Source organism: Mollisia scopiformis, assembly GCF_001500285.1.
Source record: "Mollisia scopiformis unplaced genomic scaffold LY89scaffold_4, whole genome shotgun sequence".
In the NCBI taxonomy this organism is placed as follows: domain Eukaryota; kingdom Fungi; phylum Ascomycota; class Leotiomycetes; order Helotiales; family Mollisiaceae; genus Mollisia; species Mollisia scopiformis.
This window is the reverse complement of record NW_017263584.1, coordinates 715,860-733,081: the sequence shown is the minus strand read 5'-3', so window position 1 is coordinate 733,081 and position 17,222 is coordinate 715,860. Positions and strand designations below refer to the sequence as shown.

The following is a 17,222-nucleotide window of genomic DNA, read 5'->3' as shown; positions in this document are numbered from 1 at the left end:
GATCAGTGAAATGGGAAAAGAGGCGGATATGGCAGTTGTAGTTCTAGATGATGCTGTGACTGGGTGCAATCGAAGTGTCCTTGTGAATTGAAAGTTTCGAAAGAACCTGGACGGCGAAAGTCGACGAAGCTTGATGAAGCTTGGCACAGGTGTCAATACGAGGAAAAGGAAAGACAAGTACGACCACGTGAAGATGTTGGCGAGGAACATTCACGTGAGTATCTAGAAATGAAAGGGACCTCGACTACCTAATTAACTCAGTCTTTCAAGCTTCTCGACGCCTAGTGAATAAGTCGCCTTTGTACTCATGTAATCGTCAAATATCCTTCGCAATTCCTGCATGTCTAAAACAGGATCGCCAGAGCAGCATCACGTGGCTCAGTGCTATTCTACGAATTGGAATGTGTTTGAACGAGCAATTTCAAATCACATGCATAAGATCGAGCCGCCGTACTGATACATTTTGGATCCTCGTACTCAACAAGATTTACTTTCCCGCTTCGTACCGGGTGGCATTTCAGAAGCGTACTACGGTCAGCTTCAAGCTGATTCATTCTCTCCAAAACCAAAAGTTGTCTGCTTTCTGGTAATACTCCTCTATCCAAAAATCTTAACACTATATTTCAAGCTTAGATCTTGTCCTCGATGATCGATTCGGCCAACACCATGGGTGGCCTTGCGTGGCCACGCCTTGTCAAAACGCCACTCCCGCAAGTACACGACACAGATGATATGTTTGCGTATCCTCTCCCAATATCACGTACGTGGCGTTACCAAGCTTCTCGCCTACGGTGTGACAACCTACCTACTCAGAAATCTCCATAAACTCAAAGAGCTCCAATTTAGGAGAAGCAAATTGTTGTACTCCTCCTCCTCCCACACTACTCTCGCATTTCGCAAGAGTGTGTCCACATTTGTTTACGACTTATATCCAGTTTGAGGAAACATACAACCTTAAGCCAAACGTTAACAACGACCCTTCTTATTGCTGGATCCGAAAATTCTTCATTCTAGGGCTCCACTCTCGGATAGCTACCATACTTCAGAGACACACACAGTACAATCAAAATGTACCTTCTATGTGCAAAGCTCTAGGTTTGAAAACATATTTTCGGGAATAGTTCAAGCTTTCCAGAAGCCGAACTCGATCCACAGTATAAAATTTCGGACGTCAAAATGGAAACAGGCACGTGAAGTTTAGAGAAGAACAAACATCGAAAAGAAACGAGAACCTTATGCAAAGGTCCTTTTCTCTCCAGGGTAAATATTCTGGATACCAAAAAGCCATCGAGGCGAACAAGCTCACCTTAAATCCACGGCTCGGATCGAATTGTCTGAAAATCCGTTCTCGAAAGAAATTCTCTATCCGAAGCATATCCCATCGTCCACTCTTCAAACTATATCTCCCCATGGATAGCTTTCCTGGATATACTTCCCAAAGAAACAATAGGCTTATGACACAGAAGCAACCCAGAACCAATTCTTGAATCTTTGAGCATTGAGCAACTGTGAGAAACAAGATAAGTGCGTCCGAGATAACGGTCTGAACCAGACGCAAAGTTACCGTCCCGACGTCAAACATTCAGCGCGTTGAGATACTTGACGTCTACCTTAGAAATGCAATCAGTTCCTTCCCGAGACTTAGGGCTCCGGTCATCTTATGCTGAAACTACCAGAAGTGTTTGATCGAGATCTTCAATCAGTCATCCGCCTCATCCTAAATTCGATTTTTCCCGCAGACTTAGGGCTCCGGAACTCCTCGTCGCCGTTCTTCTGACAAAGTTCCAGGACTTGAAGACTTCGTTCAGTATCAGAGTGTAGATTACTCATCGAGGTCCTCCATGCGAAGCCCTCAGCCCAATGACATTCCAGACATTACCAAGCTCCCGATACATCCGTCCTCTGTCTCGAAGTGATGTCGATCCTCGGAGCAAGACATGAAGTATTGCATGAACACTCTTCTGTAAATGTCAGATGAGTTTGCAACCGCTTGAAGTACAATCTTTCGAAATCGGCCCCCGAAACAACAAGCAACCAATAGCACAATCACAATTACCAAGCTCAAAAGAGAACGGGATCTTCCGAAACCATCGAATTATCTAAGATTATAATGCATGTACAGAGAAGCACACGATTCCCGGACCCGACCTCAAGCCCAAGAGTACGCATACCACGAGGAAGAAATCGTGCCCTTTTTTCACTTATGCATGCAAGACCGCTCCGCTCCACCCACCCAATGAATATCTGACGCCGTGCAGTGCATGCAACCAAATCCCATCAGTATTTCGAATAAAGGCCCAAGAAACAGCAGCAACAAAAGAGTACCAAAAAAGGTAATAAGACTGCCATCTCGCAACCCAAGCAAAAAGAAAAAAGAGGGGAGAATGTATAGCCCCAGGCAGCGCTGCAAATAAACATTTCCCAATTCTGAGAAGAAGGACGATAGCTTGCTTTGCAGCAGCATTGTTGGAAATCTTTCGAAGTTTGTGCGATTCTACATGATGATGGCGGGCACGTCGACATTAACTTTAATGCTCTTGTGCGGTAAGATGCTTCCACCGTTAACATAAATCTCGTCACCGATCGTCACATCGTCGCCGAGAACGCTGACGTTCTCCAGACGGGCCCACTTGCCAACTGTTGAGTTCCACCCGACGATGGTGCTCTTGACCCAGGCGTGGTCCTTGACTTTGGAGCCTGCGAGCAGAACGCAGCGTTGGAGGCGTACACCGTCGCCAACAACGACATCTGGGCCAATAGTAACGTTTGGACCAATTCTGCAGTTCTTTCCAATCTTTGCGGATGGGTCGATCAGGACATTGCCGCCGTGTACATAGGGTAGACTGGAAGAGGCGAGGAGTTTGGAGCCCTTCTTTGTGAGAGAAGAAAGGTAGAGGCAGGTACCAGAGAGGAAATCTTTCGGTTGTCCAACATCCATCCAGAAACCCTCTAAGTCGAACGAGTGCAGTTGTCCGTCTGCGCAAATGGCAGGGAAGATCTCTTGCTCAATAGATGTAGGTCGAAGCTCGATGCGCTTCAGCACGCTGGGATTCAGGATGTAGATCCCAGCATTGATGCGGTTTCCGACGAACTCGACTGGCTTCTCGACGAATCGATCGATGCGCGAAGCGTGGTTCGGCTTGTGGACAACGACACCGTATTTCGAGGGTTCCTCCACCTTGGTAACAATGATCGTGCCCTCATCACCGTGTTGTTTGTGGAAAGCGGCGAGATCCGCGAATGGGTAATCGCAGATGACATCTGAGTTCAATACAAAGAATGGGTTATCGTCCTTGCCCAGAATTTCTTCTGCGAGTTTCAGAGGGCCTGCGGTGCCGAGTGGTTCTGACTCGATGGAGAAGGTGATCTTCACATTGAATCTTTCCTCGTACTACACAATCCCCGTTAGTCTTCTCCAATACAATAGCAAGATTGCGACTGCAACTTACCTCGGCCAGATGTTTCTCCATAACTTCTGGTCGGTAATTGACGGCCAACACGATATCTGTGACTCCAGCAGCTGCCAGCGCTTCAACCTGGTGCAGAATCATGGGCTTGTTGCCAAACTCGACCAATGGCTTGGGGAGGGTGAGGGTCTATGATATCGTAAGTCAATGGTGACATTATTGCATTATTGTGCGGGTCGATCGAGTATTCGAGTATCCGAGGACGAGGCTCAGGAGCTCAGGAGAGGGGAGGAACGTACGAGAGGGCGCAATCTGGTGCCGAAGCCACCGACGAGAATGAGGGCTACATATATATCAGTAGTGTTCTGCAGCAGTTGTGTGAATATATTATTCTATACCCTTCATATTGAATGATTGTAATGGTTTTGTGAGATGTGGTTGCGTGTGAAGTTACTGTACCCCACAATGCAGAATGCTTGGAAGTTGTGCGGCGCAGAAAGAGTGGATAGGTATTCGATGTATGAAGAATCCCCCAGGAGTGAAAGAGTAAGTCTTCTTGATCAGCGAATGTTGGATTGAGAAAGGGAAGAAGTTGTCGCAATTATGGAGGTTTTTGAAAAGACACCTTGATATCAGGCCTTTCCGACTAGCGTCGCCCAAAAATAAAGGGGCTAGCGCAAATTTCAGGATTAGCTGGGTCACTTCGTTTGCGATCACGTTTCGATTCAATTGAACGACAGTTCCACGCGGCTTGTCTGAATTAAAAGCAAAACGCTCTGCTCATCATATGGACTCGAGGGGATGGGGATGTGATCGTGATAATAGGAGCGCCTAGGTAAAGCACCCATTGTCTAGAGCCTATCATGCGATTTCGAAGAGATGGCGCCTGTGAGCACATGTGTCATAATTGTGTGTACGGTACTGGGACTTTCAGTGGCGTGGGATGCCATTATGCGATTCGTATTGTTTTCTTTTTTCTTGCTCGCCATGTACCCCATACGAGCATCACGAGATTGGAAAATCGAGGCTGTGCCCATGACGACGCCACAGCCGCGAGCTTCAGCCGTTGAGGCCACGGGACAGAGAGATCATAACGCCAGTATTATTACTGTGGGGTTAACCCCTTTTCGAGGCTGAGGAGGTTATTTCAACTTACCAGATTCACTTGACAACATCTGTCGATCGTCCTGGCTTCTATGTTTGTTGCTACAAATCCGAGCAGTTGTTTCCCCACCAGCTTTTGCTACGCGGGAGAACGTCCAGTTTAATATTTTACCAAGTGGGCAAAAGGGCTTGATGCACACATCTATACATCTTCACTATGCACGTCTCTTAAAGAGAAAAATTGGTAAAGAATGGAATCGAGTGATCGAGAGTGCCCTTCTTGGGGTATCTGGGTACTTTTATGTCGTCCTAAGTCATTTATCATAAGTGCCATGCACCGAATTTTTCCAAGCGGAAACCAAACATTGCTTCACCTTCCTCCTCCCAAGAAATAATTCATAACGTCATGAGGTGAAAGATCGCTGCCACCACGCTTGCTAAATGCACGAAATGCGGGGGAAAAGAGCGTTCAAAACCGCCTTCCAACACCCAAGAACTTTGCAGTTGCAAATCGTAAAGAGCCTCCTTAAAGATAGTAAATCGAGTCGCCTCGAACGATCGCTGGGTGGTACTGTGGTCCCAAATACCGCGGTCATAGTCTTAATCATCAAGTCAAGGAAATTCGTTTTGATGAGTCATTAAAGGTCGTTATTGTTGGCAGTCAGTCGTAAAGTCGTCGGGCAATTTTTTCATGCGTTGTCGCTTTTTTGGTCTTGGTCGTAAAATCGTGTCTTAGGTCTCTGCTCAATCCCGGTTTTATCCATGGGCAGAGCAGGACATCGTGGCCGAGTGATCAGCCTGTGTGTACTCGGATAGCTAATTCTTGGCTACCGGCAGACATATCAGTCCTCTATTCCGATGAGGTTGAGGAATTTGAGGAGAGACTGCCGCTCAGATTGACAGAATGGCGGTGGCTACCACCTCTTCGTCGTCTGCCACTGTGCTCATTTGCTGGCAGTCCCTGGACAACGCCATTGCGTGCTAGCATACCTCCATTGACCGAAAAGTTCCGGCAGACCATGAACGCACGCATAGCTGCATTCTCCTGTGCCAGCCCATCCGATTCGTAGGCGAGGTCTGTCTGATATTCTCGTCCATTGACCAGTACCAGACAGGTAAACCCCGAAGAACTCCTGTACGTCTCGTACAAGGGATCACGCCATCCTCTGCGTCGGCACAAACCTGTACAGCCTGTTAGTGGTGGTTTCCCCAGCATTCGTTGTACAGGTCTGGAACCAAATATAGAAACATGGAAGTGCAACGGCAACGGGAGACAAACGATCTGCAGGCACAAGGACAGAGATGATCATGCAAGATCGGGAGCATCTGGAGCCCCACGTTGAAACACAGCAGCTTGAATACGAAGATGACAATTCGTGGGGGTGGAGCTTGTCTCGAGGAAGAGGACTTAGGAGGCACAGAAGCCAAGGGGAGACATGGATGAGATATTGAGAATATTTGGAAAACTTCTCCCAAAGCAGTAAATCGACGTACTCTCCAGATATGCCATGTAGAAGCCACCCATCGTGTCGTGTCTTTGTCCAACCGTCGGAGATTTTCCAGAGAGATCAGGAACAAAGTCCCCTGAGTTATTGAGAGTGTGGTAGAACAGCCCGACGTCACCAGGATATCAGAGATGAATGAATGCCCGAATATGTGATCTGATGCAATTGAGCCCAATATCCCATATACAGGGCAAGCTGCACACAGTCAATGAAGTGTATGTGAAGACAGTGATGTATGGACGGCGTCGTGGTGAAGAAGAATAAGGCTGACTGTAGTGGGTGGTCTAGGGGGTTTGTGCAGGACTTTCGTCCATCGACGGCGAGACATGTGTGATTTATTGCAGAGTGTACGGTTAGCGCAGGACAAGGATTATGGATTGGACTCCCGTAGAGAGATTCAGGCGCTGTTGAGATAGGACGAAGGGTTGAACCAGATGCAAGTCATGATGCGGCTCTTCCATTGTCCCACATATCGATGTGTTGGCAGTGTCATTGCCTGTCGAGAGATTAGGCATATCCACCAGCAACATGGGAACGCATACTAGGGGACGATCTCTGGGCGGCCAGAGGTCAATTCGTCGTTTCGATGTAGGTCTGCAGATACTGTACCGAATTCTCGACGCAGCCGTTGTGGCAAAAGCTCCATAGGTCTCGCCGTCTCGGGTGAACTTTCTGGTCTGTTGCAGAACCAAGAACTGGGACTTGGCTCCTGCGAACGCACCTCCAGACATTAATTTCATATTGAGATATCCGCCCGGTTGGTAGCTAATGCACCACAATCGAGTGCAGCATGGTTCAATGCAAGCAAAACGTCAGAGGGTTCAGTGCTGCTAGTCCAGGGACACGATCCTTAATGCTGAGGAAAGACCGGAAGAACGACAATTGAAGGCTCCCACTGGCTAAAGTAGCAGATCGCTAAAGGTCTTGCTGCACTCCCCGCACTACGATACAACGGTATTCGCTTTGCAGACACACAGACTGGCAGCGACCAACGCGTTTGACGCTGAACGACTGGAGCAGGACTTGACACGAAGTCGGTGAGCCATACAATGCATAAACAGTGGCTGGATGATCAAAGATCTCACTGTGCTTGCTGGATATCGAGCAGCGTAGTGGAAGTGTGGGAAGAGGAGAGGGCAAAAACTCGCGAACCAGCCAGACCGACGACTAGCCGACTGGACCAGGTTGTTCTCCGTATGCAGTATGAGTTGGCAGGCGCTTGACGTCTTAAGTGGTAAGGCCATATGCCGTGAAGATTGAAAAAGGTATAACGGCAGAGTATATTAAGCAATGTGAGCGGTGCTGGACAGTACAGTGAACATCCAACCTTGCCTTGAGTGCCATTGCCTTTTGACGTCCATGGAGGGGCGGGAGTCGTAGCCATGGGGATCGAAGGCCCTTCAATTGGGAAGTCGTCCACGAGTGTCAATGGCTTCCAGATCTCCAGGGTTCGCTCAGGTACCGTTTTGCCCGCACGATCCAGATTCCAGAGGAGCACATCAGAGGACGGCCAAGGAACCGTCAGTGCGGCCTTTGGATGGTTCGCGACCTGGTCTGGCAATCTCGCATCGTGCTATGGCTGGAAGAGGCATCTGGAGAGGCTTTTTCCCTCTGGCTCCGAGACTCTGGCATTGGTCGAGGGCTGCAATTCGTGGGCTCTGCAGCAGAGGTGCATAAGCCTAAAACTCGCCCGGCAGCCATCAATCGAGCACGAACGTATCTCGAGACGGCGGCAAATCACGTCTTGGGACGGTTGCATATAATCGTGTCGTCCCCCGCGGTCACCGAGTAGGTCGCATAGTATTGACACACTGTTGTTGAGTGAGAGGAGGCAAAGAGCGTCGTCGTTGTTTATCTTTTGGAAAAATTACACGAACCGACCGCCTCGGATCAATGCCCACGAATGCGCGCCGAGGCCTAAAAATATGCTCGTCTGATGCACGGAATCAGAGTCAAGGGAGCAAGCACAGACCCGCGAACACCACACGAGCATAATCGACCTGTCACTTCTGCAAAGGAGGATGCAAAGACCAAGTCCAGAGGCAGGATCAGGCCAGTCACTTTAACGACAGCGTCTAGCCATCAATCAAATCATTTCAGAGTCACGTTTCAAGCTGCCGGATGCACATCCTTGCAATGGAAGTGTTCTCGCCATGCGCCGTCAACGGACCGTTTTTTACTTTTGATCTTCGTCCGGTGTACAATGGCCTGATATTTGGCCACCAAGAGCAACGCCGCATCGTGATCGAATGGATGATGTCTGAGGAGCAGGGTCTGTTGCTGGACCCCTTCTTACATTGCTGCGAGACGGATATTCCGTGGAGTTGTTCTGAGATGCTGCAGAAAAGTTGTGCAGATTCATATTTGACTTAGACAGCTCAAGATTAAGGTAGGTTGATGGCAGGTGTTCTTGTTTTTAATAGCAAAGTATACGAGACGTGCAACTACTCAAAGGGCCAGACCCGTATCTCTCAATATACGTTGTCCATATACAAACCATCAGTGGCATTCTTCCGTAATTGACTTCGTGAAAACTGTGGCTTGCGGCTTTCGCTTTCCGACCTTGCCAAACCGCCACTCCGTTCTCGAGTATCTTCCCGTGCTTCACACAGCAATGTTTAACGGGTTCCAAATAGTGTTCTGCATGACACCTGCACTACTAGTGGGCACGTTCGCCAATGCAAAGCGAGATCTTCTCCTTTCTAAGTAGCTTAAAAGCCACCCTTTGATTCAAAATGTGACCTGGCTCGTTCAGAAGCACCTTCGGGTATCGCAAAGATAGGATGCCAGGTATTGACACGATCTTCTTCGTCAAAAATCTGTGAGTATTCAAGGATGGGGTCGGAGGTCCATTGATATGCAGCGGTGAGCATTCCACTGCTCTCGGTTTTCGTTGCAGAAGTATTGAAGTGCCACTTATGCTGTGCTGAGCTTAAGCCTGCAAGAACATAGCAAGTATGGTATGAATCGGAATTACTGGTAAAAGTCAGCCTGAATGAACCAATCGATTTCAAAGCAGGATTTACGTACTGACTTGGCTTATCTCGCAGCCCGCCACGCTTGGACTGCTCTTGACAACAGCAAAGTATGTATCGGATCAACCCCTCGCGGCTGTAAAGATGTCCAACCGATGTGAGTGGAGCTGATAGATGGTCCCCAGATGAAATGGAGGGTCCGTCGAGACAGGCTTCTATCAGAGGCCAGCAACCGCCCACCCAGTGGCTGTAGCAACCATCAACTAACTTGTTTGTGCGACCAGAAAAACCACCTTCTGGTGCATATTGTCGTGCCGATAGCCATGAGATTAAACATGGCACATCAAGATACCTGAATAAGGATTAGTTTATGACGCATTGATCATACACCAAGACACGTACTCAGGAATTATGATATGAGGATCGTCAAGAATGGAAAGGCAGGCCAAGGCGCAAAAGGCGTAAGCACCATGAGCTTCCGCATCTGGTCGAGACGACACCCCACCCTCATATGTTTGACCTGAAAACATAAGTATTTTGACAAAGTAAAGCAGTTCTTGACTTACACCTAGAGATCCATTCCGGCAGGTTTGTTAGTAGTGTAGCTTCACGTGACCAAAAAAGAGATTCTTTCGAAAGCTGTAAGGGCAGATTGAGGAGCGTGATAATGACAGCAGCAATGTATGCACCCCTCCATAGTGTAAGCTATATTTTCGTAGATAAACCCAACATAGCGACTCACCGAATATCCTCTTCACCGCCGACACACATTTGGAATCCACCATCAGGTTGCTTCAAAGCGCCAAGCCACTTCCACATCGCCTTTCGATCAATGATGTCGAGAGCCTCCGCCCCCCCGACTATGATGAGAGATAAAATAACTGCATAAGTAGGAGCAAGGTGTGACATTTGGCCGTTACCTCCACCGAAACCGCCACCAGAGTTCTGTATAGGCGCAAGTGTAGAAATCAATCTTTCTCTGTATTGAGAGACATCCTCCCCCATGGCAACGAGTCCAGATAACGCCCAATAGAAAAACCATGGTCTGCTTGCGTCTGCCGCAACAAAAGGCGCTGGTAGGTTCCTCAGACTATGGTGAAGAAAAGTAATGTGCTTTTTCCGGTCAAGGTGTGGAATGCCATGTTCATTGCACTCAATGTCCAACTTCAGCCCTGAAAGAAATGGGAGGCATTCTTGTATCGTCTCGTCTTGGACTTGGGATGATCCCGTGTGCAATAAATCTCGAATAGGAGGGAGTGTCGTGAAAAGATCGGGAATCATGCTTGCTGTCTTGCCTGGCAACACGAAGGGAAATAAGCTTTCAAAAATCTCATCCAAAGTATCGCTTCTGCCTTGCGAGCAAAGTTCAGGCTGCTCGATCTGCTGATTATTGGGTCTATCATGACCAGCTACCGCACGTCTTACGAAGCGCACTCTCTGCTTCTTTCCTCTAAGGAATGTCATATGAGGCTCTTTTGTAAGAAACGTACAGTTGATTCGCTGACTGTTTCTTTCTGTTGTTTTCGTCGTCACAGCCCATTCCTGCGAAACGGGACTAGTATCGCTTACTTAATTAACCTTAATTTTGCGACATGCGAATGCATTCCTGGGCACCGTAATACAGTATGACCGCCGATATTTCTCTCGTCAGCCAAGCCAAAATTACAGCTTATTTTCCGGTGTTACGATGAATGAAACTTTAATCTCGAAACTTGTCTCCAAACATTAAAGACCGAGTCGGCGTCTCACTAGAAAGCTCACTTCAATTCGTTTCAAAATCACGAGAGATCCGATGCATTCAATCAATTCATGTGGATTTCAAGAGGGTTACCATATGTGGTTTGCCGAGCGTAGCAGTCAGCTCCCTGAAACTACTTTACCCCTCACACCCCACGTTCTCTTCATCGCACGTTTTATCACTGTCAAGGGCTGATAAACATCAAGGATGTAGACGACACTCTGTGTTCAAAGCACCAGCCGTTGACAGACAGGATGTCCGTCATCGTCGCACAGATTTCGCCTGAAGATACTGTGAAGCGCGTGGATATCCAGTTCAGCCGGCTAGAATGCGAATCGGCGCATACCGACATATTTCTTGCATCACATTTCTCGAACTCGACCAATGGCACCACGCTGGATATGCAACGCCGCTGCTTGCCGAACATGAGGACCGCATGAATATCGGCATGCAGCTTGTCGTTAGATTCAGACGATCCTGCTCACTCAAAGTGGCAAAGTCGCCGTGTATCCATTTCTACATGTCCTTCACTCGGTATGAAACGCGATGAGGAGTCTGGATGATGAGGGGCAAACTGACTCGCAATCACGGTGCATTCTCTTTTGAATCATGATACACGTAGCGTACCTGACTACCTGAGATATTCTTGTCTAGGTTGTCTTAGATCCGCGAATCTTCCGAAGGGGTTTCTTTTCCTCAACAGTCGTTCGATTGGCGCTGGTGCCGATTGATGGCGTGCTGAAGGTTTGGAGACGCCCCCGCCTTTCTCCACGGGATCGCAACACAGCACTGCCTCCTTTGGTTGTACAGTACTCTCGAGCAGTCTCAGGAAAGCCATTGTCCCTGCCATATAGGTCGTCAAACCTAGGTATAGCACAATCAACCTTTATGATCGATAGTCCCCCGCTCCCCCACCGTCGATCTGGAAATGAGAGGCCAGATGCAGATACGTGCACACGCAAACGGAGAGGAGTTGAGGAGATTGTTAGACCTCAGTCTGACTCTGGCTAGGATAGACCATGGAGGACGAGCTGCAAATAACGATGAAATGGGTCCAGCCTTTAAGTAATAAAACCTTTCGGAGACCTCAGTTGGAGTGGCTGGTCGGCAGATACGTTTGGAGCGTAACGTATCCAGACTTATCCCACTTTCACCTACAGGGGAGTGGAAGGAGGCGGGATGCTCTCTCAACGCGCTGAAAAACGAGGTTGTTAGTGGTCTGTTCCAGGGTCTTTTAGTGGTCACCATGCCCACCCCTCACTACCTGCTCGCCTATCCACCCCGAATCAGCATCGCCTCATGCAGTGAGACTCGTGCACGACCACCGTCGCCCCCTATTGGCTGGGATAATTGAGACCACTGGGGACGCTAAAGAGCACCCTCACCGCCAGTTTCCTTAGAACTTCGTGACGAGACACACCGACTTCTAAAAAGACTTCCTCTTTTGCGAAGAGAAAGGGCGGTCTAAAGGACGCTCTCCGTACAATACTATTGACCACTGCTGTCACAGAACATCCGCGACAATGAGTTCGAATCTTGACTTCTCATCAGAAGGTCTCTTGGATCTAAACTTTGACCATCGAGATCCCAGATATCCGTTCACGACCAGTATGGCAGCTCGCTCGACGTGGCCTATGCCTCTCGATACTATGGCCTCAGGAACTGTTGATGACGAGTCTCGCTCTCCCGGGCACAATCAGCAATACGCTGCTCACCACAACTCACCGACCCTCCTAACCGACTGGCCGATGCAACAGCAACAACCTCAGCAACTCCCACAATATATACAGGACAATTCGTTGATGGGGACGCAATTCAATGCTTTCGGAGGCACCTTTCAATCACCTCTAGAGTATCACCTCCCGTCGACGCAAGCAGCTTTTGAAGCCGGACTTCAAATGGAGGCCCCATTCAATGGACTTGCACAGTCGGTGGAAGCTCAAGCAGCGATGTGGGCGAACTGGCATGAGATTGAGAATGCAATGAACTTCACGGGTGCCAACGATGGCTTGCCCAGTATAGGTCGTCAAAGCCTTGGAAGCAACTCCCCGACAGGAACCTACCTGGAGGTTTTGTCGCTCCCAAGCTCGAGTAGTGACAATGGATGGGCTACGGTTGATCACTTTCCCAACTTCGAGGCATACCAACAAGCTCAGAATGCTGCTATTTTCAATCCTGGACAGACACTTCATCTACGAACTCACTCAGACTCATCTCAATCAGACGGCACAGGCCACACCATCGAATCCTTCGTGGGCAGCTTCGAAGACATCTCATATCCATACTCGCCTTACTCACCCGATTCTGACAACTACCTCGACGTTTCTGGACACCGAAACTGCTTTCATGGCGAGTCGCATCACCACAACCATGAGACAGTTAGCCCCGCCGCCGCTGTTGCACCTGTTCCTATCAAGATGTCGCCATCAAGCCGTACCACTCCATCATCCACTTCGTCCCCTCCCGCCCGAAGGAACTCAGCTCCAAGGAAAAGCCCCACAGCGAAGGCCACCAAGGCCGTCATTCGGAGAACAACATCAAATGGAAAGAAAGATACTGAGAAGCGCGTTGGACGAAGACGCGGACCATTATTGCCAGAGCAGCGAAAGCAAGCGAGTGAAATCAGAAAGTTGCGAGCCTGCTTACGATGCAAGTTCCTCAAGAAGACTTGTGACAAGGGAGAACCATGTGCCGGCTGCCAGCCTTCGCATGCTAGACTCTGGCAGGTGCCTTGTACTCGGATTGATATCAAGGATATTGGCTATTTCATGAAGGACTGGAGAGCGGATTACGAGCGACATGCCGGCCGTGGGGTTTCTGTCTACAACATCAAGGGCTTTGCTCAAAAGGAAGAGCTTATCTGGATCACCCATGGCTACGGATTCGCTATTCCCATCATGGCTCGCGAGGTATACGTTAGCGACGACAGTTGCTTCACCGTCGACTGGGTCGAGACCGAGCACGAGGAGCCTCTCGAATTCGATACTCGCACTGAGCGCATGTCGGCTGGATCAGAAGGTATCTCTACTGAGGCACTGTCGGAGTATCTTGACAAGCATCTGGACGGACCTTTCGAGGAGTTCATTGATGACTACTTTGAGGGAACCCCATTCATCACTGAGATCCTGAAGACTGCCCATCGCTACTATGTCAAGGAGAAGGTGCCAGTGATCCGAAAAGCCTTGAAGCTTGTTCTTGCGTACAACCTCACTCTCCATGTCACCATGGTCGAGCAACGTGGCGACGAACACCCAATGGAAGGGTATATCGATGATGAGGACTCTAAGTACAACGGCAAGATTATCGCACCCGTCATGATCAACTTCCAGATCAAATGTGCCTTAGCCGACATGTGGCGTGAGCTGCAAAAGGAAATTCTTGAGGAACTTTCTTCGCTCTACTCGAGTGTCTACAGTGGTGACAGGCTCAAGAACTGGCCCACCATCTTCATGCTTGCTTCTATCCTCCTTGCTGTCTGGGAGGAGATGCAATTCGATTGCCACTACCGTGTTCCCGATGCTGCCGCTGTCAACAAATTCTGCAGTGACATGGAGACGACCCCAGTTGGTGTTATCGTCGGTCTCTTCCACGCCATCTCCCAGAAGCTTCCTTCTTTCACCGAGTGGGATACCCGAAGACACGGTCAACTCCTGAACAACAACGTCGCCGTTTGCGAAGCAATGACTGAAATGAAAGAACATGTCACCAAGCACGGTAAGTCTCTCAATGCTTCGCTTGAAAACCTGGCACTAACCTCTTCCTAGAATCCTACCTCAAGACACGTCCCGATGCAAAGTTCGACCGAAGAGACTTTGACTGCCTGTCAAATAAGTTTTTGTCGAAACTTGTCATCCGTGCCAACTAGTTTTCTTTTTCTGCAGATACCCTTCTATATATCCACTTTGCGAATTCGACTGTACAAACTCAGCGATGCTGCTCATGGAGGGCTCTCCGGGGCCATTATTTCGAACTATTCTTCTTCCTTTTGTAATCGGGGAAAACCTCTCATTTGTTCCCACACAACACACGGAAGGAAAGCCAACAGCGAGGGCAACTTTTTATCTTTTTCCCATTTTTACGAAACGGCATAGCGATGTGAACAGTCATTTAACGACCCGTCACGATGATGTTTGGCAGGACCTGTATGAATGATCGATTTTTTCACGAAGATCAAGGACTTTACGCTTTTAACGGTTGTGTTTTAGCTTAGCTTATGGAGATATTTTTGAGATGGGATGGCAGCATCTCTTGGGCGTTGGAAACCCGGGGTTCGCCGACTCGGCAATGCTCGCATTCTTTCATGGATGACAGCCAAACAGATGTACGAAGGATACGCTGTATACCCTCGATCAGACATAGACATTAGATGTCAAAAGAAAAATAAATTCTCGAGATTCGCTTCCAAAAAATGAGGTTGCAGTGATTGTAAGAACTCTCTCTAAACCCTCCAATCGCGTCACATGCCATCGATTTGGAGGCAAACTTCTTAGAATGTAGCTGAGAAGTTCGAAATGTACCAAGATCTTTTCGCAACATTCCTATCCAATACTCCCATCAACTCACCGCAAGTCAAAAGGGGGCTCGGGAAAGTGAGGCAATTGAATAATCAACCTTGCAATCCGTCGTCGGGGATGCGTCGCAATCTTTGAAACCGATGACGCACGAATCCTGCTCGGTCAGCCCGCTTCTCCGCGCTTTCACCGCGCAGAGGAAGAAGAGACACGATTCCCAGGCCAGCTTCACTCAACCTTTGCGAATATTCCCACGACCTGATGAGCATCGTGAATCGGATCTGTTGAGGGGAGGCATGGCTCGTGACAGCAGGCTTCCGAGACACGGAGAGGTTGGTGAGCATTCCAGAGGCCAGCCATCGCTGATGATGGAGGCGGGGTCGAGACTTAATATTCACGCTAGGCGATTTGGGGATGGTGGCCTTTGAGAGCCTTGCTTGGACTCTTATCTCGCATGGAAGGTGAAGGTGGCATGATTCTGACATGAACTGAAAGCAGGACGTGAGATGACAAAGAAGAGAGGATTTCGGCGCATGCTGTAAGAAAAAATTTGATAACCTCAAAATTTGTGTGAATGATGCCATAATATGTGAATCAAAATCGAAATCGTACGGGCGTAGAGGAAGCCTCTCGAAATTTCCTGCGCAGTCATTCACCGTGGCTCAGCTGCTGGGTGAATAAGGCTGCCGCTTCCTCTTCCAGCCAGTTCCATATCGAAAGCCAGAAAGAGCGCTAAAAACTCGCTTAGCGTGCCTTCCCAGCCTACATAAAGGCAGACACCTCCACTCTTCCGTTCCTCTTCCTCCATCTCGCAACAACTCCAACTTCTTCAACTTCCAACCACTTTCTCTGATCATCAAGATCCTTCACGCCTACCCATATCTCATTACAGAAACACTTCATACATCGCAATCATGCAGATTTTCGTCAAGACCCGTAAGTTGCGCCCTTATCTACCCCTCTGGTTATGACGCCGCCTCGCCTTCAACACCAACTAACATCTGCGCAGTCACCGGAAAGACCATCACTCTTGAGGTTGAGTCCTCGGATACCATCGATAACGTCAAGAGCAAGATTCAAGACAAGGAGGGAATCCCACCCGACCAACAACGCTTGATCTTCGCTGGAAAGCAGCTTGAGGACGGTCGCACCCTTTCTGATTATAACATTCAGAAGGAGTCTACCCTCCATCTCGTCCTCCGTCTTCGTGGCGGTATGCAAATCTGTAAGTTCTCATCTTTGCGCCTCAGCCTTATCTTCACCTGCTAACATCCTCCGCAGTCGTCAAGACCCTGACTGGCAAGACCATCACTCTTGAGGTCGAATCTTCCGATACCATCGACAACGTGAAGTCGAAGATTCAGGACAAGGAAGGCATTCCCCCTGACCAACAACGTCTCATCTTCGCCGGCAAGCAACTTGAGGATGGCCGAACTCTCTCCGACTATAACATCCAGAAGGAGTCCACCCTTCACTTGGTGCTCCGTCTCCGTGGAGGTATGCAGATCTTTGTTAAGACTTTGACTGGAAAGACTATCACTCTGGAGGTTGAATCTTCGGACACCATCGACAATGTCAAGTCCAAGATTCAGGATAAGGAGGGCATCCCACCCGACCAGCAGAGACTTATCTTCGCTGGTAAGCAACTTGAAGACGGCCGCACTTTGTCAGATTACAACATTCAAAAGGAGTCGACTCTTCATTTGGTTCTTCGTCTCCGAGGTGGTATGCAAATCTTTGTCAAGACTTTGACCGGAAAGACCATTACATTGGAAGTGGAGTCTTCGGACACCATTGACAATGTCAAGTCGAAGATCCAAGACAAGGAGGGTATCCCACCCGACCAGCAGCGATTGATCTTTGCTGGTAAGCAATTGGAGGATGGGCGTACACTGAGTGATTACAACATCCAAAAGGAGTCGACTCTCCATTTGGTTCTCCGTCTCCGTGGTGGGCAATAGGTGTGTGCATGGCATGGGATC

General features: G+C 48.8%; 6 protein-coding genes across 6 annotated transcripts; 2 read left to right on the top strand and 4 right to left on the bottom strand.

Moving 5' to 3' along the window:
- Positions 1-2,078: 2,078 nt before the first annotated feature.
- On the bottom strand, positions 2,079-4,300 carry LY89DRAFT_681182 (mannose-1-phosphate guanyltransferase-like protein). The gene is made up of 4 exons (XM_018214223.1): positions 3,806-4,300; positions 3,707-3,750; positions 3,450-3,596; positions 2,079-3,391 (listed from the first exon to the last, which is right to left on the bottom strand). Exons 1-4 carry the CDS (start codon positions 3,810-3,812, stop codon positions 2,495-2,497), a joined length of 1,095 nt encoding a protein of 364 aa, XP_018076137.1. The 5' UTR covers positions 3,813-4,300; the 3' UTR covers positions 2,079-2,494.
- Positions 4,301-5,240: 940 nt separating this feature from the next.
- Positions 5,241-6,248, bottom strand: LY89DRAFT_384054 (uncharacterized protein). The gene is made up of 4 exons (XM_018207142.1): positions 6,220-6,248; positions 6,006-6,172; positions 5,433-5,693; positions 5,241-5,338 (listed from the first exon to the last, which is right to left on the bottom strand). Exons 2-4 carry the CDS (start codon positions 6,034-6,036, stop codon positions 5,328-5,330), a joined length of 303 nt encoding a protein of 100 aa, XP_018076136.1. The 5' UTR covers positions 6,037-6,172; positions 6,220-6,248; the 3' UTR covers positions 5,241-5,327.
- A 2,479-nt stretch (positions 6,249-8,727) lies between these two features.
- LY89DRAFT_576435 (CaaX farnesyltransferase-like protein beta subunit Ram1) lies at positions 8,728-10,455 on the bottom strand (the record flags this gene model as incomplete). Its single annotated transcript, XM_018208839.1, has 5 exons — positions 8,728-8,992; positions 9,047-9,343; positions 9,394-9,511; positions 9,558-9,682; positions 9,734-10,455. 5 exons carry the CDS (start codon positions 10,453-10,455, stop codon positions 8,728-8,730), a joined length of 1,527 nt encoding a protein of 508 aa, XP_018076135.1.
- A 1,755-nt stretch (positions 10,456-12,210) lies between these two features.
- On the top strand, positions 12,211-14,594 carry LY89DRAFT_576425 (uncharacterized protein; the record flags this gene model as incomplete). The annotated part of the gene is made up of 2 exons (XM_018208838.1): positions 12,211-14,443; positions 14,494-14,594. Coding segments are annotated over 2 exons (2,334 nt in total), but the record flags the coding sequence as incomplete, so codon positions are not given.
- Positions 14,595-15,204: 610 nt separating this feature from the next.
- On the bottom strand, positions 15,205-16,125 carry LY89DRAFT_383983 (uncharacterized protein). Its single transcript, XM_018207141.1, has 2 exons — positions 15,341-16,125; positions 15,205-15,287 (listed from the first exon to the last, which is right to left on the bottom strand). Exons 1-2 carry the CDS (start codon positions 15,822-15,824, stop codon positions 15,268-15,270), a joined length of 504 nt encoding a protein of 167 aa, XP_018076133.1. The 5' UTR covers positions 15,825-16,125; the 3' UTR covers positions 15,205-15,267.
- Positions 16,126-16,154: 29 nt separating this feature from the next.
- On the top strand, positions 16,155-17,201 carry LY89DRAFT_694268 (polyubiquitin; the record flags this gene model as incomplete). Its single annotated transcript, XM_018216694.1, has 3 exons — positions 16,155-16,176; positions 16,250-16,465; positions 16,522-17,201. 3 exons carry the CDS (start codon positions 16,155-16,157, stop codon positions 17,199-17,201), a joined length of 918 nt encoding a protein of 305 aa, XP_018076132.1.
- Between the last annotated feature and the right edge of the window lie 21 nt (positions 17,202-17,222).

Bases quoted from the DNA above. Each gene is read 5' to 3' on its own strand.
- LY89DRAFT_681182 (XM_018214223.1), bottom strand. The intron at 3,597-3,706 runs GTACGTTCCTCC...ACGATATCATAG, and splicing joins GCACCAGATTGCGCCCTCTC to ACCCTCACCCTCCCCAAGCC. The intron at 3,392-3,449 runs GTAAGTTGCAGT...GGGATTGTGTAG, and splicing joins TGGAGAAACATCTGGCCGAG to TACGAGGAAAGATTCAATGT.
- LY89DRAFT_384054 (XM_018207142.1), bottom strand. From the start codon at position 6,036: ATGGGTGGCTTCTACATGGCATATCTGGAGA. The intron at 5,694-6,005 runs GTACGTCGATTT...CAGGCTGTACAG, and splicing joins CTACATGGCATATCTGGAGA to GTTTGTGCCGACGCAGAGGA.
- LY89DRAFT_383983 (XM_018207141.1), bottom strand. From the start codon at position 15,824: ATGGCATCATTCACACAAATTTTGAGGTTATCAAATTTTTTCTTACAG. The intron at 15,288-15,340 runs GTTGATTATTCA...ACTTGCGGTGAG, and splicing joins CCCCGACGACGGATTGCAAG to TTGATGGGAGTATTGGATAG.